General features: G+C 38.9%; 1 protein-coding gene across 4 annotated transcripts in view; it reads left to right on the forward strand.

Moving 5' to 3' along the window:
- Positions 1-23,894, forward strand: part of LOC131125304 (uncharacterized) — a 291,220-nt gene extending 267,326 nt beyond the window's left edge. For 3 of the 4 annotated variants that reach the window (XM_058066734.1, XM_058066733.1, XM_058066735.1), the window contains 5 exons: positions 1,798-1,915; positions 6,706-7,020; positions 10,495-10,702; positions 14,329-14,818; positions 16,883-23,894. In XM_058066734.1, coding sequence (XP_057922717.1) covers positions 1,798-1,915; positions 6,706-7,020; positions 10,495-10,702; positions 14,329-14,818; positions 16,883-17,926 — 2,175 coding nt within the window. In that variant the 3' untranslated portion in view covers positions 17,927-23,894. The remainder of the gene's footprint in view (positions 1-1,797; positions 1,916-6,705; positions 7,021-10,494; positions 10,703-14,328; positions 14,819-16,882) is intronic. The other variant, XM_058066736.1, reaches the window with a different exon arrangement.
- Positions 23,895-24,098: the final 204 nt, after the last annotated feature.

Raw genomic sequence — 24,098 nt, forward strand, 5'->3', positions numbered from 1 at the left:
ATGTGTTGGCACCTACTTCAGTAAGTAAGCCCTAAAACTATTTTATTATATATTTTTTATTTATTAATAAAATTATTTTATTGTTATAAAATTTATAATTTATATTATAATTATTATAATTGTTATAATTTATTTATTTATTTTTATTTTATTTTTATTTTTTTTTATTAAATATTTTTATATATTAATATATTATATAATATATATTTTATTTTTTTTAATAGATGTGTCTGCACCTACTTCACCAAAACAAATTCCTAGTATGTGTTTGATCATACCTGGCAATAAACCGATTCTGATTCTATTTCTAAATGCCTGCAAGGCATGCTGGGTAGTCCAATAGCAATAATATGACCCATGAACAATAAAACATCGGATATCAAGAGTATGTTAATGCCTCCTTTGGCAAAAATGCTACAAACGTAGCGGAATATTGGGAGAAAGAATATCATAAGCTACCCAGCATACCTAGCGGCGCAGAATATGTTATTTGGGATCATACAGATACATTTTCTTTTTATGAGGAAATTTAAAAGAATAAGGGAAAATACAGGAGAAGTAAGCCCTAAAACTGTTATTTTATCTTATTATATATATATTTTATTTATGAATAAAATTATTTATTTTTTTATTTATGCTGGGTAGTCCAATAGCAATAATATCAACTATGAACAATAAAACATCGGATATCAAGAGTATGTTAATGCCTCTTTCGGCAAAAATGCTACAAACACGGCAGAATATTGGGAGAAAGAATATCACAAGCGGGCGGCATGGCGGTCTAGCGCGCAGACCTCACAGCTAGAGAGACCAGGGTTCAATTCCACCCTCGGCCATCTCTGTGTGGAGTTTGCATGTTCTCCCTGTGCATGCGTGGGTTTTTTCCGGTTTCCTCCCACATTCCAAAAACATGCTAGGCTAATTAGCGACTCCAAATTGTCCATAGGTATGAATGTGAGTGTGAATGGTTGTTTGTCTATATGTGCCCTGTGATTGGCTGGCGACCAGTCCAGGGTGTACCCCGCCTCACGCCCCGAAGACAGCTGGGATAGGCTCCAGCACCCCCGCGACCCTTGTGAGGTAGAAAATGAATGAATGAATGAATATCACAAGCTACCCAGCATACCTTGCGGCGTGATATGGGTCTTTTTTTTTTGCATGGTCGTTGTGCTTAGATATTTATTTGTATGCCCACATGGTGCAGTAGGTAAGTCGTGTTGCCGGGTACAGTTTAGATGTTAAAGGGTTTTTTTTATGACTGATGTTGCTCGCGGGCCGCAGTTTTCCCACCCTCGCAGCAGGAACATTAATCACATGTGATAACAGGCGGGCGGCATGCAGCCCGGTCCTCAAACATGCACTCAAAGAATCTTTGAAAAGCATTTCCCACCATAACGACCGGAATTTTTCATTAAAACCAAATTAGCCATCAGCTTCTGTTGCAAGAGATTCTTTCAGATTGATTTTGTTTGCCGTTGCCGCTATAGACTCGGGCAAATTGAAAGCCATATAGCGGCCTATTTGTACCAGGCTATTCATGTCAGGGGTGTTATTTATTCCGTGTGTATTAGACACCATTCGCTTGTGTCGCCATGCTAATTGTTTGTCTTGTTTTGATTCCTGCTGACGCCGGCTAATGGCTTATTGCTTGCTAAAAGCACTCTCCGTGTGTTTCTCTCGTTACTCACGTTTTTTGTTTTTTTTTTGTTATCTCGCAACCTTGCTTCCCTTCTATGCACACACACATGCATTAATGCCCCCCCCCCCCCCCTACTGTTCTCTATCTCGGGGTTTCAGGTGGTGCAGGTGTTGCGGGCGATTGATAGAGATGAAGGCGGGAATGACAGCACCGTGTATTTCAGCATCCCTCCGGAGTCCGGCGCTGCCCTCAACTTCAGCGTCAGGGACAGTGGTGGTGGGTACTCCATCTTGGATGCTTTTCTCCATTTGTCTTCATTGCTTTTTTTTTTTTTTGCCCTCAGCAAACAAAAGTGGTTCCTATTTTCTTTCTCCGTCTGCCATTTTGACTCCTTTTTTCCTCCTGGATTGTGTTTTTTTTTAGTAATCCTGCTTCTTGTTTGCATCTTGAGTTGAGTCAAAATTTTGATGACTTTGGACTCGAATTGACTCGACTTTGACATGACTGACTCGTGACTGACTCAGCCTTTAATAATAATACTATAATAATATATTATAATAGAATATATAATAAATATAATATATTTATAATATAAATATAACATGACCCTGCCGATCAACTGCACTTTTTTAGCTTCGAATGACAAACTAATTACTAAGGCGCATACATTTAGAGTAGTTACTGAGGAACTAATGAAGACCCAATGAGTAGTAACTGAGGAACTAAGGCACATTGAGGAACTAATGTTGAAGAAACAGAAATGTAGAGTAGTTACCAGGAACTAATTAATAAATAATGAGTAGTTATTGAGTAACTAAGGCACACATTTAGAGTAGTTATTGAAGAACAAATGAGGAACTGGGATGGAATTGGGTTCAACCTAATGAAGAACCAATGACTAAGCTGCACACATTTTGAGTAGTTACTAATTAACACCAATGAACAAAGTAATATTTCCTCAAGAATTAGGGCACATATACTTGAGTAGTTACTGAAAAACTAAATCACATGCATTTAGAGTAGTTACTGAGGACCTAATGAGGAATTATTGAGTAGTGACCAGAGACCCAAGCACAGTGTTTAGAGTAGTTACCTTGGCACTAATGAAGAACCAATGACTAAGCCACATGCATTTAGAGTAGTTACAGATTAACTAATAAATAACTGATTAATAGTTCCCGGGGAACCATTGCACATATGTTTAGAGCTAAATCACATGCATTTAGAGTGGTTACTGATGAACTAGTGCGGAATTATTGAGTAGTGACCAGAGACCCAAACACAATATTTAGAGTAGTTATCTGGAAACTAATGAAGAACCAATGACTAAGCCACATGCCTTTAGAGTAGTTACTGATTAACTAATAAATAACTGATTCGTAGTTCCTGGGGAACCAATGCACATATATTTAGAGTAGTTACTGAAGAACTAAATCACATGCATTTCGAGTAGTTACTGGTGAACTAGTGATGAATTATTGAGTAGTGACCAGAGACCCAAGCACAATATTTAGAATAGTTAACTTGGCACTCTTGAAGAACCAGTGACTAAGCCACATACATTTATACATTTAGAGTAGTTACTGATTAACTAATACATAAGTGATTAATTCCTAAGGTACGGAAGTCCATATCTTTAGAGTAGTTACTGAAGAACTAAATCACATGCATTGAAAGTAGTTACTGAGGGACTAGTTATGAATTTTTGAGTAGTGACCAGAGACCCAAGTATGATATTTAGAGTAGTTACCTTGGAACTAATACAGAACTAATGACTAAGCCACATACATGTAGAGTAGTTACTGATTAACTAATAAATAACTAATAGTTCCTGAGGAACCAAGGCACATACATTTAGAGTAGTTACCTTGGAACTAATGAAGAACAAATGACTAAGCCACATACATTTAGAGTAGTTACTGATTAACTAATAAATAACTGATTAATAGTTCCTGAGGATCCAAGGCACTTACATTTAGAGTAGTTACCTTGGAACTAATGAAGAACAAATGACTAAGCCACATAATTTAGAGTAGTTACTGATTAACAAATAACTGATTAATAGTTCCTGAGGAACCAAGGCACTTACAGTAAGAGTAGTTACCTTGGAACCAATGAAGAACAAATGACTAAGCCACATACATTTAGAGTAGTTACTGATTAACTAATAAACAACTGATTAATAGTTCTTGAGGAACCAAGGCACTTACATTTAGAGTAGTTACATTGGAACTAATGAAGAACCAATGACTAAGTCACATACATTTAGAGTAGTTACTGATTAACTAATAAACAATTGATTAATAGTTCCTGAGGAACCAAGGCACTTACATTTAGAGTAGTTACCTTGGAACCAATGAAGAACAAATGACTAAGCCACATACATTTAGAGTAGTTACTGATTAACTAATAAACTACTGATTAATAGTTCCTGAGGAACCAAGGCACTTACATTTAGAGTAGTTACCTTGGAACCAATGAAGAACCAATGACTAAGCCACATACATTTAGAGTAGTTACTGATTAACTAATAAACAACTGATTAATAGTTCCTGAGGAACCAAGGCACTTACATTTAGAGTAGTTACCTTGGAACCAATGAAGAACAAATGACTAAGCCACATACATTTAGAGTAGTTACTGATTAACTAATAAATAACTGATTAATAGTTCCTGAGGATCCAAGGTACTTACATTTAGAATAGTTACCTTGGAACTAATGAAGAACAAATGACTAAGCCACATACATTTAGAGTAGTTACTGATTAACAAATAACTGATTAATAGTTCGTGAGGAACCAAGGCACTTACAGTAAGAGTAGTTACCTTGGAACCAATGAAGAACAAATGACTAAGCCACATACATTTAGAGTAGTTACTGATTAACTAATAAACAACTGATTAATAGTTCTTGAGGAACCAAGGCACTTACATTTAGAGTAGTTACCTTGGAACCAATGAAGAACCAATGACTAAGCCACATACATTTAGAGTAGTTACTGATTAACTAATAAACAACTGATTAATAGTTCCTGAGGAACCAAAGCACTTACATTTAGAGTAGTTACCTTGGAACCAATGAAGAACCAATGACTAAGCCACATACATTTAGAGTAGTTACTGATTAACTAATAAACAACTGATTAATAGTTCCTGAGGAACCAAAGCACATACATTTAGAGTAGTTACTGAGGAACTAATGATGACTTAGTAGTGACTGAAGACCCAAGACACAATATCAAGAGTGGTTAGTGAGGAACTAATGAGTAGTGATTAAGGTAAGGGTTACATGGGGTCATTCCTAATTAATTCCTAATTAATTTTTAATTAATCTTATTGTAAAGTATTACCGAAATAAGCGTGCATGTGGAATCTGTTGATTGTCTTGCTACTATTAATATTAATAACTTTGATAAGCTTTCATACGTGCTCATGTTGTTTATCTCCGTCTTTGTTATTGACACCATTTTGGTGCAGGATCTTGTCGTGTTTCCCCAATTTAAGAAAAGAAGGAAAACTCTTCTAAAGCGTGCGGATAATTGAGGATAATGAGCGTTACATCGTCTCACTGACATCAAAACACACAGAATTAATAGCCTTTTTTTTCCAAGACTGGGAAAGATAAACAATAGAAAATGAAAAATGAATGATTCCCATCCGAGCAACAATAGCAACGTTTGCTTTTCTCCCCAGCAGCCTTTGACTTGATGAGATAGCTTTGATGATGAGGTTTCTGAGAAACGGTTGAGGCAAACAGCACCTTTTGGCACATGATTTCTTATAAAAGCGGCGAGATGTTAGCAACACTATTAACCACCAAACAATGAACTTGTATCATCAAAGAGCACGGCCAAGGGCACAGTCACTGTTTACAGTAACATGCTAACATTCTTAAGGCTCATTAAAGTGACAATGAGATGTGTTTTGTTGTAATCATTAGCTTTACATAAGAAAATATATTCATTCATTTTCTACCGCTTATCCTCACGAGGGTCGCGGGGGTGCTGGAGCCTATCCCAGCCGTCTTTGGTCGAGAGGTGGGGTACACCCTGGACTGGTGGCCAGCCAATCACAGGGCACATATAGACAAACAACCATTCACACTCACATTCATACCTATGGACAATTTGGAGTCGCTAATTAACCTAGCATGTTTTTTTTTGGAATGTGGGAGGAAACCGGAGTACCCGGAGAAAACTGGGGAAAACATGCAAACTCCACAGAGATGCGGAATCAAACTCGGGTCTCCTAGCCACTCGTCTACCATGCAGCCCCAGATCAAACTATTCATTTATACTAACATTTAGCATTTTTCAGAGCTAGGCACATATAAATGCTAGGTGTAGCATGCTAACATACTAATGTTAGCATTCTTTAAGCCTTTCATGGTATGTTTTCAGAATCATTCATTCATTTTATCCTCACGAGAGTCGCAGGGGGTGCTGGAGTCTATCCCAGCTGTCTTCAGGCGAGAGGCGGGGTACACCCTGGACTGGTGTCCAGCCAATCACAGGGCACATATAGACAAACAACCATTCACACTCACATTCATACCTATGAACAATTTGGAGTCGCTAATTAACCTAGCATGTTTTTGGAATGTGGGAGGAAACCGGAGAAAACCCACATACACGGGGAGAACATGCACACAGAGATGGCCGAGGGTGGAATTGAACCCCGGGTTGGTCTCCTAGCTGTGAGGTCTGCGCGCTAACCACACGACCACCGTGCAGCCCTTGACAAGGAGATGCCACCTGAATTTTTTTCCACACGACACAATGGAGGGGGCGCTATTGTGATCCTTCAATGGAATAATGGAGCTTCAGTTTGTGCAGGGGCGTCACACAGTAAATGAAAACATAAATCTAAAAACATATTTGCAGATTTTGTAAGCAATATATAAAAACTGTATGTAAAATAACTGTCAAATGATTTATCTCATCACATTGATATCCATCCATCCAATACCAAAAATATTAGTATTGGTAATAATCACTATATATTAAAGTTGTTTTTTTTTTAATTTTTAACATAATTTGAAAGATTTCCCCCTCAAATGTGTGCAGGTCCCACAGCCAGCCTGGTGTTACTCTCCCAGTTGCAGCCACTATCCCGATCTCCATCCTCCACCCTCACTCTCTATGTGCCTCTGCTTTTAAGAGATGGGACATCGGGTCTCACCAGTTCTGGCACGGTCACTGTATCTGTCTGTCCCTGCCTGAGAGGCGGAGCCAAGACCGGGGAGAAGGGCAAACAGGCAGAGAATGAATGGGACTGGGAAAGAGAAGCCGTTTGTCTTCCTCAGCATTCCACACTGCCTTCACCGGGGCTCAGCACTGCCGCCCTGCTGGCCATACTAGCTTGTGTTGCTACGCTGCTGGGTAAGTTACTTTATATTACCATGTTACTTTGTATCAGGGGTGTCCAAAGTGTGGCCTGGGGGACATTTGTGGCTTGCGGCTGTTTTTTGTTGGGGGTTTTTTTGTATTAATCCATGACACATTTTTAAAACATAATTGAACAATAAACAAAAAAAAAACAGCAAAAATTTTAAAATCTGCAGTAATTTGGCAGGAATAAGTTCAAAATATTATTGAGAGATAAATGTCATTTTATGAGAATATCTTTGTAATTTTATGAGGGAACACATCGTCATTTTAGTAGCATAAAGTTGAAATATTTTTGTAATGTTTTTTAAAAACAGTAATATAATGTTAATAATAATAATTATTATTTTTATTATTATTAAATAATTAGTAAATATGAGTAGTATTATAATAATTATGGTTTATCGACTTTTTCTGTTGTTTTTATTTTTAATATATTTTTTATAATGTTTTAATAATATATAATAATTATTATTATTATTAAATAATTAGTAAATATGAGTAGTATTATAATAATTGTTATTATTATTATGTTCCAAGACAAAAAACAAGACTAAACATCTTGATGATCTCCAAGACCTTTAATGAGACAGAAGTATGTCCCATTACATCTGAAGTAAAAGAACATCATACCAACAGTAAAATATGGTGGAGGTAGTGTGATGGTCTTGGGTTGTTTTGCTGCTTCAGGACCTGGAAGACTTGCTGTGATAAATAGAAGCATGAATTCTGATAAAAGAGAATCTTCGGCCATCTGTTGGTGACCTCAAGCTGAAACCAACTCGGGTTCTTCAGCAGGACAATGATCCAAAACACACGAAAGGCACACTAAAGCTAAAGGCTACACTGTGATTCTGATTCCCCCCAAAAAATATGACCCATTCATGGAGAAACTGAACACCAAATAAATGTTTTTTGGGACTCCAGCCAACCACAGTGAGAGCCGTTATCCACAAATGGCAAAAACATGGAGTGAGGTCACAAAAGACCCCACAAAGAACAAGAGGCCTTACTTGCCTCAGTTAAAGTCAGTGTTCATGACTCCACCATAAGAAACACAATGGGCAAAAACCAGTTCCATGACCAAAACCACTGCTGAACAAACATTGAGGCTAGTCTCCATTTTGCCAGAAAACATCTAGACCCCAAGACCAAAAGTTGAATCAAAGTTTCCCATTACATCTGGCTTTTCAGAAAAAGAAGAGTAAAATATAGTGGAGGTAGTGTGATGGTCTGGGGCTGTTTTGCTGTTTTAGAACCTGGAAGACTTGCTATGATAAATTGAACCATGAATTCTGAATTGGAATATTTGGGTCCATGTAAACGTGGCTATTGACTAATATTTACATTAGTTTGATCTGAAACACTTTTTCCCACCCCTGTATATATAATATATATATACATATAGTATATGGTGGCATTAGATGTGAGGGATATTTCAATGAGCACTGTGAAATACGCTATTTTTTCCTGTTTATTATTGGTGCACACCGTATCATTTCCAAATTAGTTATGTCATTACAATTTAAAGCCTGCAAAACGAATGGCAATCTCCATATGAAAAGACAAGTAAATCGACTTTACCGGCATTTATCCTTTGCCACCTGCCTGCATGCTTAATCTCTGCATGAGAATAATAAAAGCCATGAAAGTGGGGGTTATTTTTCTTCTAATCACAGTTAAAATAACAATCATTTGTGCGTCGTCGCACTGTGAAACGCCACTTTCACCCGAGCAGGAATTCACGACTGTTGACAATTGAAAAAAAAAAAAAATGTGCGGTTGCCGAGAAGGCTTTGGCTCACGGCCAGCATCCTTGTCGTTTCTATTCAGTCTGTTGAATCCGTACTCATACCTTGTTGATGTGGGCATTATCATTCCGGATGAAACCTGTTCAGGCACAAAAGGAATGCAATATAGCGTGAAGGTGATCATGCAAAGTGGCTTTGGGTGGACGGTTTGGAGTGACAATGGTGTACGGTGGTAAAGAAAGTTCAAGTGCGCTCAATTGTTTTGCATTAAACTCTACATCTCATCATATGATGTTTGGAATTCATAAAAGGTTGGCTGTGTAACTGACAAGCGTATAATTGGGCTCTCCCCAAAGTGTCAAGTATTCTTCTTATGCACGCTCAAATAGGAGCACTTTTTGAAGTAAGTATATCAGCAAATACTGAATGTAGCCTGGACAGGAGGTCCCAAAAGGGACTTGTGTTCTCACAAAAAATAAAACCCACCAAGTGGTTCTTGGTTCTTGTAAAATTACTGCTGATTTATCGACTTTTTTCTGTTGTTTTTATTTTTAATTTATTTTTTTATAATTTTTTTAAATATTTTTAAATAATTTTTTAATATTTTTTTTATAATTTTGTTTTTTTAATTTATTTTTGATCATTTTTTAATATATTTTTAATGCATTTTTAATTTTAACATTTTCTTTTTAATTTATTTTTGATATTTTTTTAATATATTTTTTAATTAATTTTTAATTGTAACATTTTATTTTTAATTTATTTTTTTTATAATTTTTTAATATTTTTTATTTTTATTTTTAATTGTAACATAGTATTTTTACAATGTGTTGTGGGCCTATAAAAAAACAAACAACAGCTGCCGGCCACAAATGGTCACCGTGCTGCAGTTTGGACACCCTTCGCTTACGAGGGTAACTCAGGTGATGAATAATGTGTGTGTGTGAGTCTGTGCGGTACAGTTACCACTTCCACACGGATAGGGAGGATAACTATTAACTGTTATTTAACTTTTAACATGAACATTATTTTTTTCTGGGTACATGATACCATACAGCATCCATATCAAACATTAAACTTTCATATCAAGGCGGGGGCCTTAAACTAGTGTCCTGCGTGCAACATTTGGCCCGCGATCCGCATGTTTGAGACCCATGATTTAAATTGTGGATAATCGATTTATTGATCAATTTCCAGTGAACTTTTTTTTTTTGTATGATTGGCTACTAATTACTTTCCTTAATGGTCTTCCACGTCATCAAACTCTTAAACCATCAATCATTCTGTAGTCGACTTAAGTGGTTAAGGCTCGACTTTGATTTGGACATTTCAACCTTGTTGGATGTCAGAAGAGCTGCAATATCTTGTTTGTATTTTTCCCTCCACGTCCTCAGGTCAAATGTTACTCTGTTTTGGGAACAAGGAATAAGAACCGCAGAGTCATGGGAGACCAAAGCGTCTATTTGCCTGGCTGGAGCTCAAAGTCAATTACAGAGTTGGGGGGGCATGTAGCCTGCTGATATGATATACTTGCCCTCTAACCCGGGGGCCTCCTCTGAATTTGCTTTGTCTCACCTCTTTGTTTCCATATCTCCCGTTTTCCCGCTGCATGGCTTCTTCCTCCTCCTTTTTATTTCCCCCGTGACTTGCCTTCACCCCCTTTTTTTCAATTTCTTCCCTCCATTTCCTTTGTTACCCGGCTGCCATCGCGCCGTAGCGGTGAGTGCGCTGTCATTGTCACTGCGGCGTCAGAAACGGGATTCCCTGTCACCGCTGGAGGATGATGACGTCCGTGAGAACATCATCACGTACGACGATGAAGGCGGCGGTGAAGCCGACACGGCTGCGTTCGACATTGCGGCGCTGCAGAGCGCCCCCCACAGCTCGAGATCACGCGGGTATCGGACGCTGGACAGCAGGAACATGTAAGTAGCGGGTTCTTATCTCGTATGACCGATATCGGAGTTTGGTCGGAGTTCTTTCCGGTGAGGGTTGGATTCCGGCGGATTATTAGCACTGATTTTGTTGATGACTTTCATGCACAGCATTTTTAGTTGAGGGGATCCGGTTATTCTGGTTCCAGGTTTGGTTCTTGTGGTCCTTCTGGTTTCATCGGGCCCTGATCTTCAGTTGTCTATATGTGCTCTGTGATTGGCTGGCTCGCCCGAAGAATGGTTGTTTGTTCTATATGTGCCCTGTGATTGGCTGGCTCGTCCGAAGAATGGTTGTTTGTCTTTTTGTGCCCTGTGATTGGCTGGCTCGCCCGAAGAATGGTTGTTTGTCTTTTTGTGCCCTGTGATTGGCTGGCTTGCCCGAAGAATGGTTGTTTGTCTATATGTGCATATGACTGGCTGGCTCACCCGAAGAATGGTTGTTTGTCTATATGTGCATGTGTTTGGCTGGCTCGCCCGAAGAATGGTTGTTTGTCTATATGTGCCCTGTGATTGGCTGACTCGCCTGAAGAATGTTTTTTTTTTGTCTATACGTGCATGTGATTGGCTGGCTCGCCCGAAGAATGGTTGTTTATATGTGCCCTGTGATTGGCTGGCTCGCCCGACGAATGGTTGTTTGTCTATATGTGCCCTGTGATTGGCTGGCTCGCCTGAAGAATGTTTTTTTTTGTCTATATGTGCATGTGATTGGTTGGCTCGCCCGAAGAATGATTGTCTTTTTGCACCCTGTGATTGGCTGGCTCACCCAAATAATGTTTTTTTTTGTCTATATGTGCATGTGATTGGCTGGCTCGCCCAAAGAATGTTTTTTTTGTCTATATGTGCATGTGATAGGCTGGCTCGCCCGGAGAATGGTTGTTTGTCTTTTTGTGCCCTGTGATTGGCTGGCTCGCCCAAAGAATGTCTTTTTGTGCCCTGTGATTGGCTGGCTCGCCCAAAGAATGTCTTTTTGTGCCCTGTGATTGGCTGGCTCACCCAAAGAATGTTTTTTTGTCTATATGTGCATGTGATTGGCTGGCTCGCCCGAAGAATGGTTGTTTGTGTTTTTGTGCCCTGTGATTGGCTGGCTCGCCCGAAGAATGGTTGTTTGTCTATATGTACCCTTTGAATGGCTGGCCACCAGTCCAGGGTGTACCCCACCTCTCGCCCAAAGACAGCTGGGATAGGCTCCAGCACCCTCGCGACCCCTCGTGAGGATAAGCAGTAGAAAATTGTGTTTTTTATCGGTGATAGTCTAGTTTTATGGCCTGCACGGTGGATTTGTGGTTTGCATGTTAGACACACAGTCAAGTGTGGAAGATCCGACAGATCTGGGTTCGAATCTCTGTGTTGAGTTTGTACAAAAAATATGCATTTTATGCTAATTGGTGAATCTAAATTGTAAAAACCTAACCGGTATGAATGTGAGTGTGAATGGTTGTTTGTCTATATGTGCCCTGTGATTGGCTGGCCACCAGTCCAGGGTGTACCCCGCCTGTAGCCTGAAGACAGCTGGGATAGGCTCCAGCACCCCCACGACCCACGTGAGGATAAACGGTAGAAAATAAATGAATAAATATTGTTTTGTATTGTGTTTTTATCGGTGATAGTCTAGTTTTATGGCCTGCACGGTGGATTTGTGGTTTGCATGTTAGACACACAGTCAAGTCTGGAAGATCCGACATATCTGGGTTCGAATCTCTGTGTTGAGTTTGTACAGAAAAATATGCATTTTATGCTAATTGGTGACTCTAAATTGTAAAAACCTAACAGGTATGAATGTGAGTGTGAATGGTTGTTTGTCTATATGTGCCCTGTGATTGGCCCTAAGACAGCTGGGATAGGCTCCAGCATACCACACATAACCCAAAAGAATTGTGCAACATTTAAGAATCCTACCCTAGTATATAAACTATTGCATGCCTTCAGGTTCTTAGATGAACTTTTTTTGTGTGTCGACACAAATTGTTTTGTTTAATTGCAACAATTGACACCGTAAAAGAGAATAATTTAGCGCGACAGAGTGGAAGCTTTAATCTCCCCCCTGACACATTATTGATCCACTTTTGGAAGCGATCAAGCCGTAACTCCCAGGTCATAATCAGACGCCATCAACAACTGCTGATCTATCAGAGCGCTATCAAGCTTTCGATGTCCTGGCGGACCACATCGCCGTCCTCGTTTTGTTCAAGCTTGTTTATGCTCCGCTACATCAATGACTTGTATGCACACACTTTGATGTTTTCCTTGAAACATTTTTATTGCCTTCGGTCGAGCAATTAGCTCCAGTGTATTCATGCAAGTCCTATGGAGAAGGCCCATAAAGAAGCAGGAAGGCTGGTTTTATTTAATCCAAATTGTTGAGGGGTGGGGGTTTGTGCTATTTGTGTCGGGAGGCAAGAACACAAAGCTGAAATCTAATGCAATTCCTTGCAATAGAGTTTTTATAAAGTTTGTCAAAGAGAATACATAGCTAGTTAAATAATAGCTTGGTCAAGTTTCTGTAAGGCATTAAGGTTCCTTTACTTAACATCGAATATGGACTATGTTAAAAAGCCATAGCATTTCAGTATGTGGAATCAAACTATGGAATAGATTGAGTAAGGAACTCAAACAATGCACAACGATGAGCCAATTCAAGAAACAATACAAGCAGTTGATGTTTGCTAAATACAAGGATGAAGAGTCTTGAACCAGTCATGATGTGCTATATATATCACTATATTGACACTTACTATGGTACCCATTATGTCATTGGATGCTCATATCACCTTATACTCCGGTATTTTATTTTATTTTATTTTATTTTATTTATATAATTATTTAAAATAGTATTAAAAATATAGTGATGTGCTATATATATCACTATATTGAAAAAAACAAAACTTAAACTATATTAGGAAAGCAATGGGTACCATAATAACTGTCAATATAGTGACATTGAATATATTAATATACTATATTGATAGTAACTGTCTATCACTATAGTGATATATATAGCACGTCACTATATTGACAGTTACTATGGTACCCATTGCTTTCCTAATATAGTTTAAGTTTCATTTTTTATTTTTTATTTTTTATTTTTTAGTTAGGGTTTCAGGCTAGTGTTTTTATTTTTTTATTTTTTTTGTGATATATATAGTATATATATAGCACATCACTATATTGACAATTATGCAACAAAAAATGTAAAAAAAAATTAATTAAATTATATTAGGAAAGCAGGAAGTGAACAAATGTAACAGTTACTGATTGTAAAAGTACCAGATGGAGGGGTAGGATTTAATAAGCTTTGCTTCTTCCTACTCCTTTTGGACATGTGGAACTGTGAACTGATTATGTGATGCATTCAATTGTAATCTGAAATAAAACCATTACCATTACCATTGGATCTGAATATTTTACATTGTGATACATTGGGAGTTTGATTCTCAGGGCATTGAATGGATGGCACCTTGACTGTGGAGCAGGCGCCATCAGTTCATGCTCAAAGACTAGACGGGACAAACACTACTCAGACTAGATAGGACAGCTCTAGTCCAGTTGTGATGGAGGACTGGATGAATGAGGGCATTCGGTATTCATATTCTTGATGTTTGATGTCTTGTGTTTTCCAGACGCTATGCCCAACGTAGCCAAGAAAAAGGTCGCATGTACAGCTGGACTCAGAATCCGACCGTGGATCACAACTACTCGGGCCCGGGTGGACCCCTTTATGGGCGCCTCTGTTACAGCAGCCACACGTTACCAGTTCTACGCCGCACACCAGGCGGAACATTCGAACCGGGCTTGGCAGAGCTGGGATATCGTTTTCCTGGAGGCCAACCGGACCAATCGTTGGTCATCCAAAACCAGGGTGCCATGGTTGGTCCGATGGATTCAGGGGCAGTGTATATAACCCCCACGGATCTCAGCACAGGAAGCCGAACGGGAAGTCAAGCGGGCAGCCGTGACGGGACCGCAACCCAGAGTGGTGTGAGCACATCAGACGAAGGAACGCCGCGGACTGGAGACAGCCAAGACAAACGGCGAGGGATGGGAACCTCCAGCAACTGCACCGAGGACAGCAGTGAAGACAAAGTCAACCACAGTCAGGATGGGGATTGGGTACGGAACCAAAACTAATACCCATTCTTTTCTTTAGCAAGTGTGACTGCCATGTTGTGTAATCAATCTACATGGGCAATCAATAAATGTACTTATGGTTAGGTTTGGGACCAAGACTAAGCCTAGGATTAGGTCAGGGTTAGGTTAGAGCTAGGCCTAGGTTGAGGGGTTATGGCTTGATTTGGGGTTAGGGATTGTGTTAGGGCTAAGGCTGGACCTATGTTTAGGGGTTAGGTCTTGGGTCGGGGTTAGGGCTAGTTCTAAGGTTAGGGCTGTGGTTGCGGTTAGGGCTAGTCCTAGAGTTAGGGTTTAGAGCTAGGGTTGGGGCTAGGGCTTGGTTTAAGGATTAGGCTTAGGGCTTGGGTTGAGGTTAGGGTTACTTCTAGGGTTAGGGTTTAGGGCAAGGGTCGGGGCTAAGGCCTGGTTTAAGGATTAGGTTCCGGGCTTGGATTGAGGTTACGGCTTGTTCTAGAGTTAGGGTTTAGGGCTAGGGTTGGGGCTCAGACGTGGTTTAACAATTAGTCTTGGGGCTTGGGTTGAATTAGGGCTCGTTCTCGAGTTAGGGTTTAGGGTTGGGGATAGGGCTTGGTTTTAATGATTAGGCTTAGGGCTTGAGGTTAGGGCTACTTCTAGGGTTAAGGTTTAGGTCTTGGGTTGAGGTTTGGACTAGTCCTAGAGTTGGGGTTTAGCGCTAGGGTTGGGGCTAGGGCTTGGTTTAAGGATTGGCCCTAGGGCCTGGGTTGAGGTTAGAGCTACTTTTAGGGATAGGGTTTAGGGCTAGGGTTGGGGCTAAGGCTTGGTTTAAGGATTAGGGTTTCTGGCTTGGGTTGAGGTTAGAACTAGTTCTAGAGTTAGGGTTTAGCGCAAGGGTTGGGGCTAAGGCTTGGTTTAAGGATTAGGTTTAGGGCTTGGGTTGAGCTTAGGGCTAGTTCTAGAGTTAGTGTTTAGGGTTGGGGATAAGGCTTGGTTTAAGGACTAGGCTTAGGGCTTGGGTTGAGGTTAGAGCTCGTTCTAGAGTTAGAATTTAGGGCTGGGGTTGGGGCTCAAGTTTAGTTTAAGAATTAGTCTTAGGCCTTGGGTTGAGATTAGGGCTCATTCTAGAGTTAGGGTTTAGGGTTGGGGATAGGGCTTGGTTTTAATGATTAGGCTCTTAGGGCTTGGGTTGAGGTTAGGGCTAGTTCTAGAGTTAGGTCCAGGGTTGGGATTTGGGCTAATTTTAGAGTTAGGGTTTAGGGCTAGGGTTGGGGCTTGGGCTAGGCCTGGGTTTAGGGGTTTGTCGCCGTAGGGTTGGGGTTAAGGTTAGGCTACTTGTAGGGTTACGGACTACGGTTGGGAATAGCGATTAGGTTTGGGCTAGGACTAGGTTTAGGTTTGTGATAAATGAAGTCACGGCTTCAGTTTGTTGTAGAAATTATCGTTATTTTTGTGTGTCTGAGTATCAAAAGACTTGACTCAGAATTCAGCTCATGTCGATATTACATTTTTCATCCTCTAAATTTGATCCAAGTTGCATGAGATGTTAATTTAAATGAAATAACTCTGTAATGGTAATTACTCGCATTACAATTGCATGAGTGAATGAAAAGAAGGCAAAAATAATGGATAATGAAGTAATTAAGGCAATATGAAATAATGATTAGGTTGGTGTTAAGACTGTGGATTTCTTTAATGTGTAATATGGCCGACGGCTTCGGGGACAAAAGGTAAAAGCGAAATGATGAGTCAGGCGTGTCAGCATATTAATATCCTGCTGATGATAATCTCCGCCATGTTTTGTTTTATTTATTAGGTTGTAGCAACGCAATGTTTGTCCTTAGCTTTATTTAATTCCCAAATATTTTATCTCTCAATCACTCCCTGCTCCATTCCCCCCCCCCCCCCCCCCCCCATCACAGTGCGGTGTTGGTTCATTCTAGAGTTTGATTAATCTGATTAATCTCTTTCTTTACTCTGGTTTGTTCAATGTGTTCCTTGTCTTGGTCCCAATTGTGGATCTTTACCCATCGTCTTTCTGCACTGATAATCATCCACCCTCCACGGTCAATGTGTCACTCCACTCCACAGTACTTCACATTACCCAAATCCCGGACTGAAACCACTCGTGCTCACCTACGTCCCCTTCAGGTGCAGTCAGAGACGTTACCGAGGGAACACAACCTCGTCCTGACGCGATCCGGCTCCATGATTGGCCAAGTTCACAGCGTCGGAGGCTGGATGTGCGACTCGGCGACTACGCTCCCCCTAGCAGGCCGCAAGGCGTCCCGAGCGGGACTGTCTCCGAAAGGTTCCAGCCAAGCCGAGTCGGACTGCAGCGGAGGTGCCGGCGGAAGCGGGACTGCCTCCTCGGATGGACAACACCAAGCTACCAACGCACGCAACTATGCCACCGTGTTGCAGGGCGAGACCCCCGGACAGAGGGACCCCCCTGTCAGCCTGGGGAGAGGGGGTCTGGAGATGGGGAGCAACTTTGTAGTGGCGAGACCAGAAAGAGAAAGCGCTGGGATATCTTTGACTGGGACTCCATCGGTCTACCCAGAAGCCCCCGGTTTGATTGGAGACTGGCGTGATCGAGTCAATTTGGGGGGTTACGTATTAGCAAGAATGGATATGACCCCCCAGCTTTTGCCCTTCCCGGGTCAACCTCGTGGAGCTTACGGAGGAGTTGTAGGCTTTAGTCCCGGTTGGGGTCCGGGGATGGACGCGGCTAGAGGTACACCAGGCGGTGGGGGTCCGTCTCTGGCTTTGAGGGTGGGCGAATTCCTACGTCTACGTCTTGCCCAAGTCACCTTCGACCCTTCTCAGCCACCGTACGACTCAGTGCAGATCTACGGCCTCGAGGGCACCGGTTCCCGAGCCGGATCCTTGAGCTCACTTGAAAGCGAAGGAGAGAAAGATGCAGATAAGGAGGACTGGGGGGCCGGCTTGGAGGAATGGGGGCCACGGTTCCAGAAGTTAGCGCAACTCTTCAGAGACCGCGAGAAGGAGAAAGAAACAAAGGAAAAAGTTGAAGACGGTGCCAAAGAGGAGAAAGAGGAGACAGACAAGAGGGAGAAAAAAAGGAGGGAGAGGGGCGGTCGAGATGAAGGGAAAGACAAAGGAAGGATATAAAAAGAAAACAAATAGGGGTGAAGGAGGGAATAGACTGATGAAAAGAACCCAAACTACAATAATGTGAAGAGAAGTTAAAGGGAAGAAAGATGAAGCGGCGAAGTAATAAAAGGAGACGGAGAAAAATGAGCCCAGGGAGGGCGAGCAAGGCGAGGGAAGACGAGGGGGCGGGGGGACGGGGGGCGTTCAGTGATTGATGTAATTTAAAGCAATAAGTGTTAAAGCGCCGATATGGTTGAGCACGGCTACTGAGACGATACTGAGGATGCTAGCGCTCAAGGCGGAAACGACTTCTTAAACACTTTGGACAAAGACTAAAATAAACAAGACAGGACTGAACCAAGCTGCTACATGCTAATGAGAAGCAACGCTAATGTTTGTTTTTTGTGGGGAAGAAAGTGTGGACGTGAAAATATGAGTCAACCCTCGTTGTAAATTACAGTGGTACCTCATTTTTGGATGAAAACTGAAATTTACGAAAATCAAAGTAATTTTTCCCATGTGATAAAAACATAAATCTGTTCCAGACGCCCCAAAAATATGAACAAAAAGTACCGTTTAATACGAAAACCTTCCCTTCCCTTACTTGATTTTTTAATTTCTTCACCAAGATGGACGTTATCGTCTATATTGTGGCAAACGAAATCCAAATGATTGTGCCTTAAAGGATACCGTACTTTTGCGGGACCCCCCCCCGGGGCTACCGCAATAAGAATGAAGACCATAGTGTGTCCAACAGACTGATACTGACAGTCGCACAGTGCGCTTCAACCTGCGCCTCATCAGTGGCGTCATTAGGCCGATATGTTCTTAAGCCCCCCTGAATAATTTGATATTTTTAATTGTTTTTTTTTTGTTTTTTTGTTTAAAAAAAAAAAATAAAATTAACAAAAAAAATCTCTGACAAATTTTATATAATAGGGCAAAAGCAGGCTAATACTAGCCTACTACTAGTAGTAATAATCAGAAGAAAATTAATGATGATAGTAATAATAATAGGCTAATTAATAATATAATAATGATTATGATATAATTGATCACTGTCCACAGTTTTGCAGTATAGATTGTGTGTACTTGTGTAAATTTAATGGTGGCCGAAAACAATTGAGTATCTCTACTAAATTTGTCCAAAGGTGGGAAAGTTATATCCCGGTTCTTGTTTGTTATTTGATATTTGGAATTTTGGGGATTTTTTTGGAATTTTTGGATTTTTTTCAGATTTTTAAAATTTTTTTTAACGTCTACTACATTCATTCATATCCTGTGCATCTCCAGGGGGCTAAGCCCCCCCCCCAACCCCCACCTCCGTCCTCAGAACCTAGTGACGCACCTGCGCCTCATCATGCACAATGCAGAAGAAAAGAGATGAAAAATGTATTCTAACATATAATTTAACAAGAAAAACTAAAAAAAAAAATTGCAAAAATGTAAAAAAAATCTGCTGTAATTTTACGACAATAAATTCTAAGACTAATATAAAATTATAAGGAAACATAACAGAAAAAATCAGTTATGTTTTTTAAGAGGTCACAATATTGAAAAAACAAACACAACAAATTCATTTGTCATTTTTGAAAAATTAGGTTGGAGAAAAATTTTGTAAAATTGTAAAATTTTAAAAACTTAAATTGAATAAAGTCGTAATATTACGAAAAGAAAAATGACACAGACTGTTTAAGAAGAAAGTAGAAATATTTTGAAAATAAAAAAACAACAGCAAAAATGTGAAAAAAGAGCTAACTTGATACAAATAATAGCCTTTATTTTTCATCTGTATTTTTTTTTTTTTTTAACTGAAAAAAACAATCTGTATAACATCTCAGCATTTCTACCTGTGTTGCTTTGCAAAATATCAAAGTACCCTGTGATTGGCTGGCCACCAGTCAGCTGGGATAGGCTCCAGCATCCCCCCTGAGGATAAATGAATAAATGAATCATATCTGTCCAAACAAATGTACCTTTAGTTGTATCAGGCATTTATATATATATATATATGAATGTAATTTACAATGAGGGTTGAGTTATTTTGATTCCAAACTTTACGTGTACATGATACAAAGGCAGTCAGTGAGCTAGCTGCTAAGGGACACGCTGTCACTCAGAAATAATGACAATAGCTTTTGATAATTAAGATATGATGTCAGAAACCAGTAAAGGGATCAGACTCGGGTAGCATCCAGGGACCTGGAACATATATATTGAATACAAAGTAACGAGGGAACAAGAGAGGGATATAGAACAGTGAGACTACTGTATTTAAAAAAAAAAATCCTTTTTATTCTCTTTCCAATGGCAGAATAGTAAATTTTTCAGCTGGCTGCTTCATTCTAAATGAAAATGATGAATCATTCAAATCCTGTAAAAGACTCTCCCTCCTTTCAGCCCCTCCAGGAAAACAGACGTTGTGAAAATTTAAATGATTTGGGGGATGTGTGATTCCCCCCCCGCGCCGTTTTCTCTCATTTCCCATCTTTTTTTAAGTCGGGTGTTGCTCTGTTTACAAAGACACAAAGTCGGCGCCATTGGAAGTCATTCCCATTCCCAAAGGCTTTGATTGTACTGCAAACCCATCTGGTAACGATTCACGATCCCATGTCCGATTATATTTAACTGTTTTATAATAGAACTATTTCTTATGTATAAAATGCCCTGTTGTGTCAGAATGCATGACTTTTGATATCAATAAAAATGGCAATCAACTCCCATGTTAGCACTAGCGCTGCCCAAACAGACGCCGTGTAGTTTAGCAACGCAACACAACGTTCAGTGTGTGTTTTTTTTTTTTTTTTTTCTCGTTAAAGGTCGGGATGCAAACGAGTCTTCGGCTAGAACGCACTTTTATTGTGTAATAGATGACGAATTATGTTCAAGATTACAGTTGTCTTTATAAGATGTTGATTCAAGATCATCGACTGTATGTAAATAGGCATTTTAATGTAAATAAATAACATTGGATGTTATTGCGGAAAGAGACAATGAGTAATTATGTTTATTATTTTTCTTTTTTTAAAGCAAACCTGTCCGTACGGATCACTTGTTAGGACTCTTTGTATGTATTGTAGATTAGAAATGAATCAGATCAACTCAGACTGAACCACAGTGTTTGTGTAACAAGTGTTTTTGTTGCAACGCACTGCTACTTGTGGCTGAACTTTATTGTGCAACATGTTAGTCACCGGATGCTAATTTTTAGAGCACACTGGCCCCAATTTGGATGAAAAAGCAGTGGCGTGAATAGAAACTCTATTAAAAGTGATCAAATAAAACAAGTCCAGTTCTTTATCGTTTTGCCCCAAAATGTCCAATAAATGTGTAATTGGTTTCTTCCGTGTTGTCATCCGCGTGAGAGCGATGGCAAAACTCTTTGTTTCAGGTCCATGTTTTTTTTGGTAGAATTTGGTAGCTAGCCCGCAAAATGTCTTTATCAGATAGCAAATTTTTTTTTCCAAGTGAGGTTGGGAAGTTAATGTCACAAGCCGGAGAAATAAATTTCATTTGTTCACTTCCTGCTTTCCTAATATAATTTAAGTTATTTTTATTTTATTTTTTTAATTTAATAAAAAAATTGTTTTTCCTTTTTTGTAATTAATTGAAATTTTTTATGGTTTTATTTGATTTGAACATGCATCAGATTACAATTGAATGCACCACATAATCAGTTCACAGTTCCACATGTCCAAAAGGAGTAGGAAGAAGCAAAGCTTATTAAATCCTACCCCTCCATCTGGTACTTTTACAATCAATAGCTGTTACATTTGTTCACTTCCTGCTTTCCTAATATAATTTAAGTTATTTTTTTAAATTTAATAAAAAAAATTGTTTTTCATTTTTTTGTAATTATTTTTTTAATGGTTTTATTTGATTTGAACATGCATCAGATTACAATTGAATGCATCACATAATCAGTTCACAGTTTCACATGTCCAAAAGGAGTAGGAAGAAGCAAAGCTTATTAAATCCTTATTAGTAGATTTTTCAAGGCACACAGATGATTGTGTTGTATGGCTATATAAACATGGAACCTACCAAAAGAAAGATTAGACTCCTATCTTTCATCAGGGAAAACAAAGGTTGTTTCTACCTTTTTCTGTTCTTTAGTTATTATCAATAAAACATAGACAAGTTTCAGGAAAATATCAGTTCCCAACAAAAAAAGTGACATTTTTTTTATGGCTATATAAACATGGAACCTACCAAAAGATTAGACTCCTGTCTTTCATCAGGAAAAACACAGGCTGTTTTTACCTTTTTTTGTTTTCTCGTAATCATCAGTAAAACATAGGCAAGTTTCAGGAAAATATCAGTTCCCAACAAAAAAAAATGTGAAAATATATTTTTCAAGCCTAACTTTCACTTTGGCACAAAAGCATTCTAAGTATATTTAGCCAAAATATTAAACAACTATGCACACATAGTGCACACAAATTTCCCTTCAATACACAATATCGTGCATGCTACACAGCTCCATGGTTTTTGACTTCCTGGATGCAAGCCAAGAATTTCTGCCACCTATGTTGGCACTTTTGGGATTTTTTTCCAGAAAGCATTATAGGCAGGATAAGTGTTTCCCATTACATTGCATTCTTAGCGGTGTCTTTTTTTTAGCTGTTTGAATATCTTTCGAATGAGCATTTGGTTTCATTGAATATTGAATATGAAAAGAATCTATGTGTGATCCACTCTATATCCCTTTTCTCTTTTTCAGATTCCAATATCATATAAACTTTTGAGTAAGACTTGTATACTCCAGGCAAAGAGAACTATGTCTCCATACCGATATGCAAATTTCACGTTATCTTGAATGCAACACGCATCCAGATGAAAGGAATGCATGTGAGGATATAATTCACATATCCGAGTGTGTGTGTCTTTGTTGTGCCATTTAAACGAGCTTTGTTGTAAAGCATTCCGGATCTTTTGAACTGCCAGCTTTGCCCGAGTCTACCTTACTGGTCCAACATAATCTGCTTATATCCCACACGCTGGATTCAAGCTACGGTACTGGAGACTGTCTTTATTACACTTTACCTGAACCACTGGATGATCATTGGACTTATGTAGAAAGTAGTCATAATACTCGGGCCCTAATAATGATGGTAAATAGTGGGGGGTTGCAGAAACCCAGTGGATCTCGGTTATGATTAGAATTGAATAAAACATTCCAAAGTTCTGTCTTTTGAAATCATCAAGGCTGTGGATTATTATCAATATTATTGTGTAATATTATTATTTTTTGTGTAAAACTCATTGGTGTTTTACAATGAGTTACGTCTATTTTATTCAATAATTTCGCACCTTCTTAATCCAAATCTTTCCACTTGCAAATTTTTTTTTTGGCTCCATTTTGAACTGCAGTCAACCACTGATGACATCATAGACAGGCGATAGTAATGTATAGCAAGCTAATAGGCTACTACTGAGCATGTTTTTGTTGATAAAAATACATAAAGAAGACAGTAATGTTAATGGTTTTATTTGATTTGAACATGCATCAGATTACAATTGAATGCATCACATAATCAGTTCACAGTTCCACATGTCCAAAAGGAGTAGGAAGAAGCAAAGCTTATTAAATCCTACCCCTCCATCTGGTACTTTTACAATCAGAAACTGTTACATTTGTTCACTTCCTGCTTTCCTAATATAATTTAAGTAATTTTTTTTATTTAATAAAAAAATTGTTTTTCATTTTTTGTAATTAATTTAATTTTTTATGGTTTTATTTGATTTGAACATGCATCAGATTACAATTGAATGCATCACATAATCAGTTCACAGTTCCACATGTCCAAAAGGAGTAGGAAGAAGCAAAGCTTATTAAATCCTACCCCTCCATCTGGTACTTTTACAATCAGTAACCGTTACATTTGTTCACTTCCTGCTTTCCTAATATAATTTAAGTTATTTTTATTTTATTTTTTTAATTTAATAAAAAAAAGTTTCTTTTTTGTAATTATTTTTTTTACATTTTTTGAATGGTTTTATTTGATTTGAACATGCATCAGATTACAATTGAATGCATCTCATAATTAGTTCTCTGGTACTTTTACAATCAGTAACTGTTACATTTGTTCACTTCCTAATATAATTTAAGTTATTTTTATTTTATTTTTTTAATTTAATTAAAAAAAGTTTCTTTTTTGTAATTATTTTTTTTTTAATGGTTTTATTT

The sequence above is a fragment of the Doryrhamphus excisus genome, chromosome 3 (genome assembly GCF_030265055.1).
Source record: "Doryrhamphus excisus isolate RoL2022-K1 chromosome 3, RoL_Dexc_1.0, whole genome shotgun sequence".
Lineage (NCBI taxonomy): Eukaryota > Metazoa > Chordata > Actinopteri > Syngnathiformes > Syngnathidae > Doryrhamphus > Doryrhamphus excisus.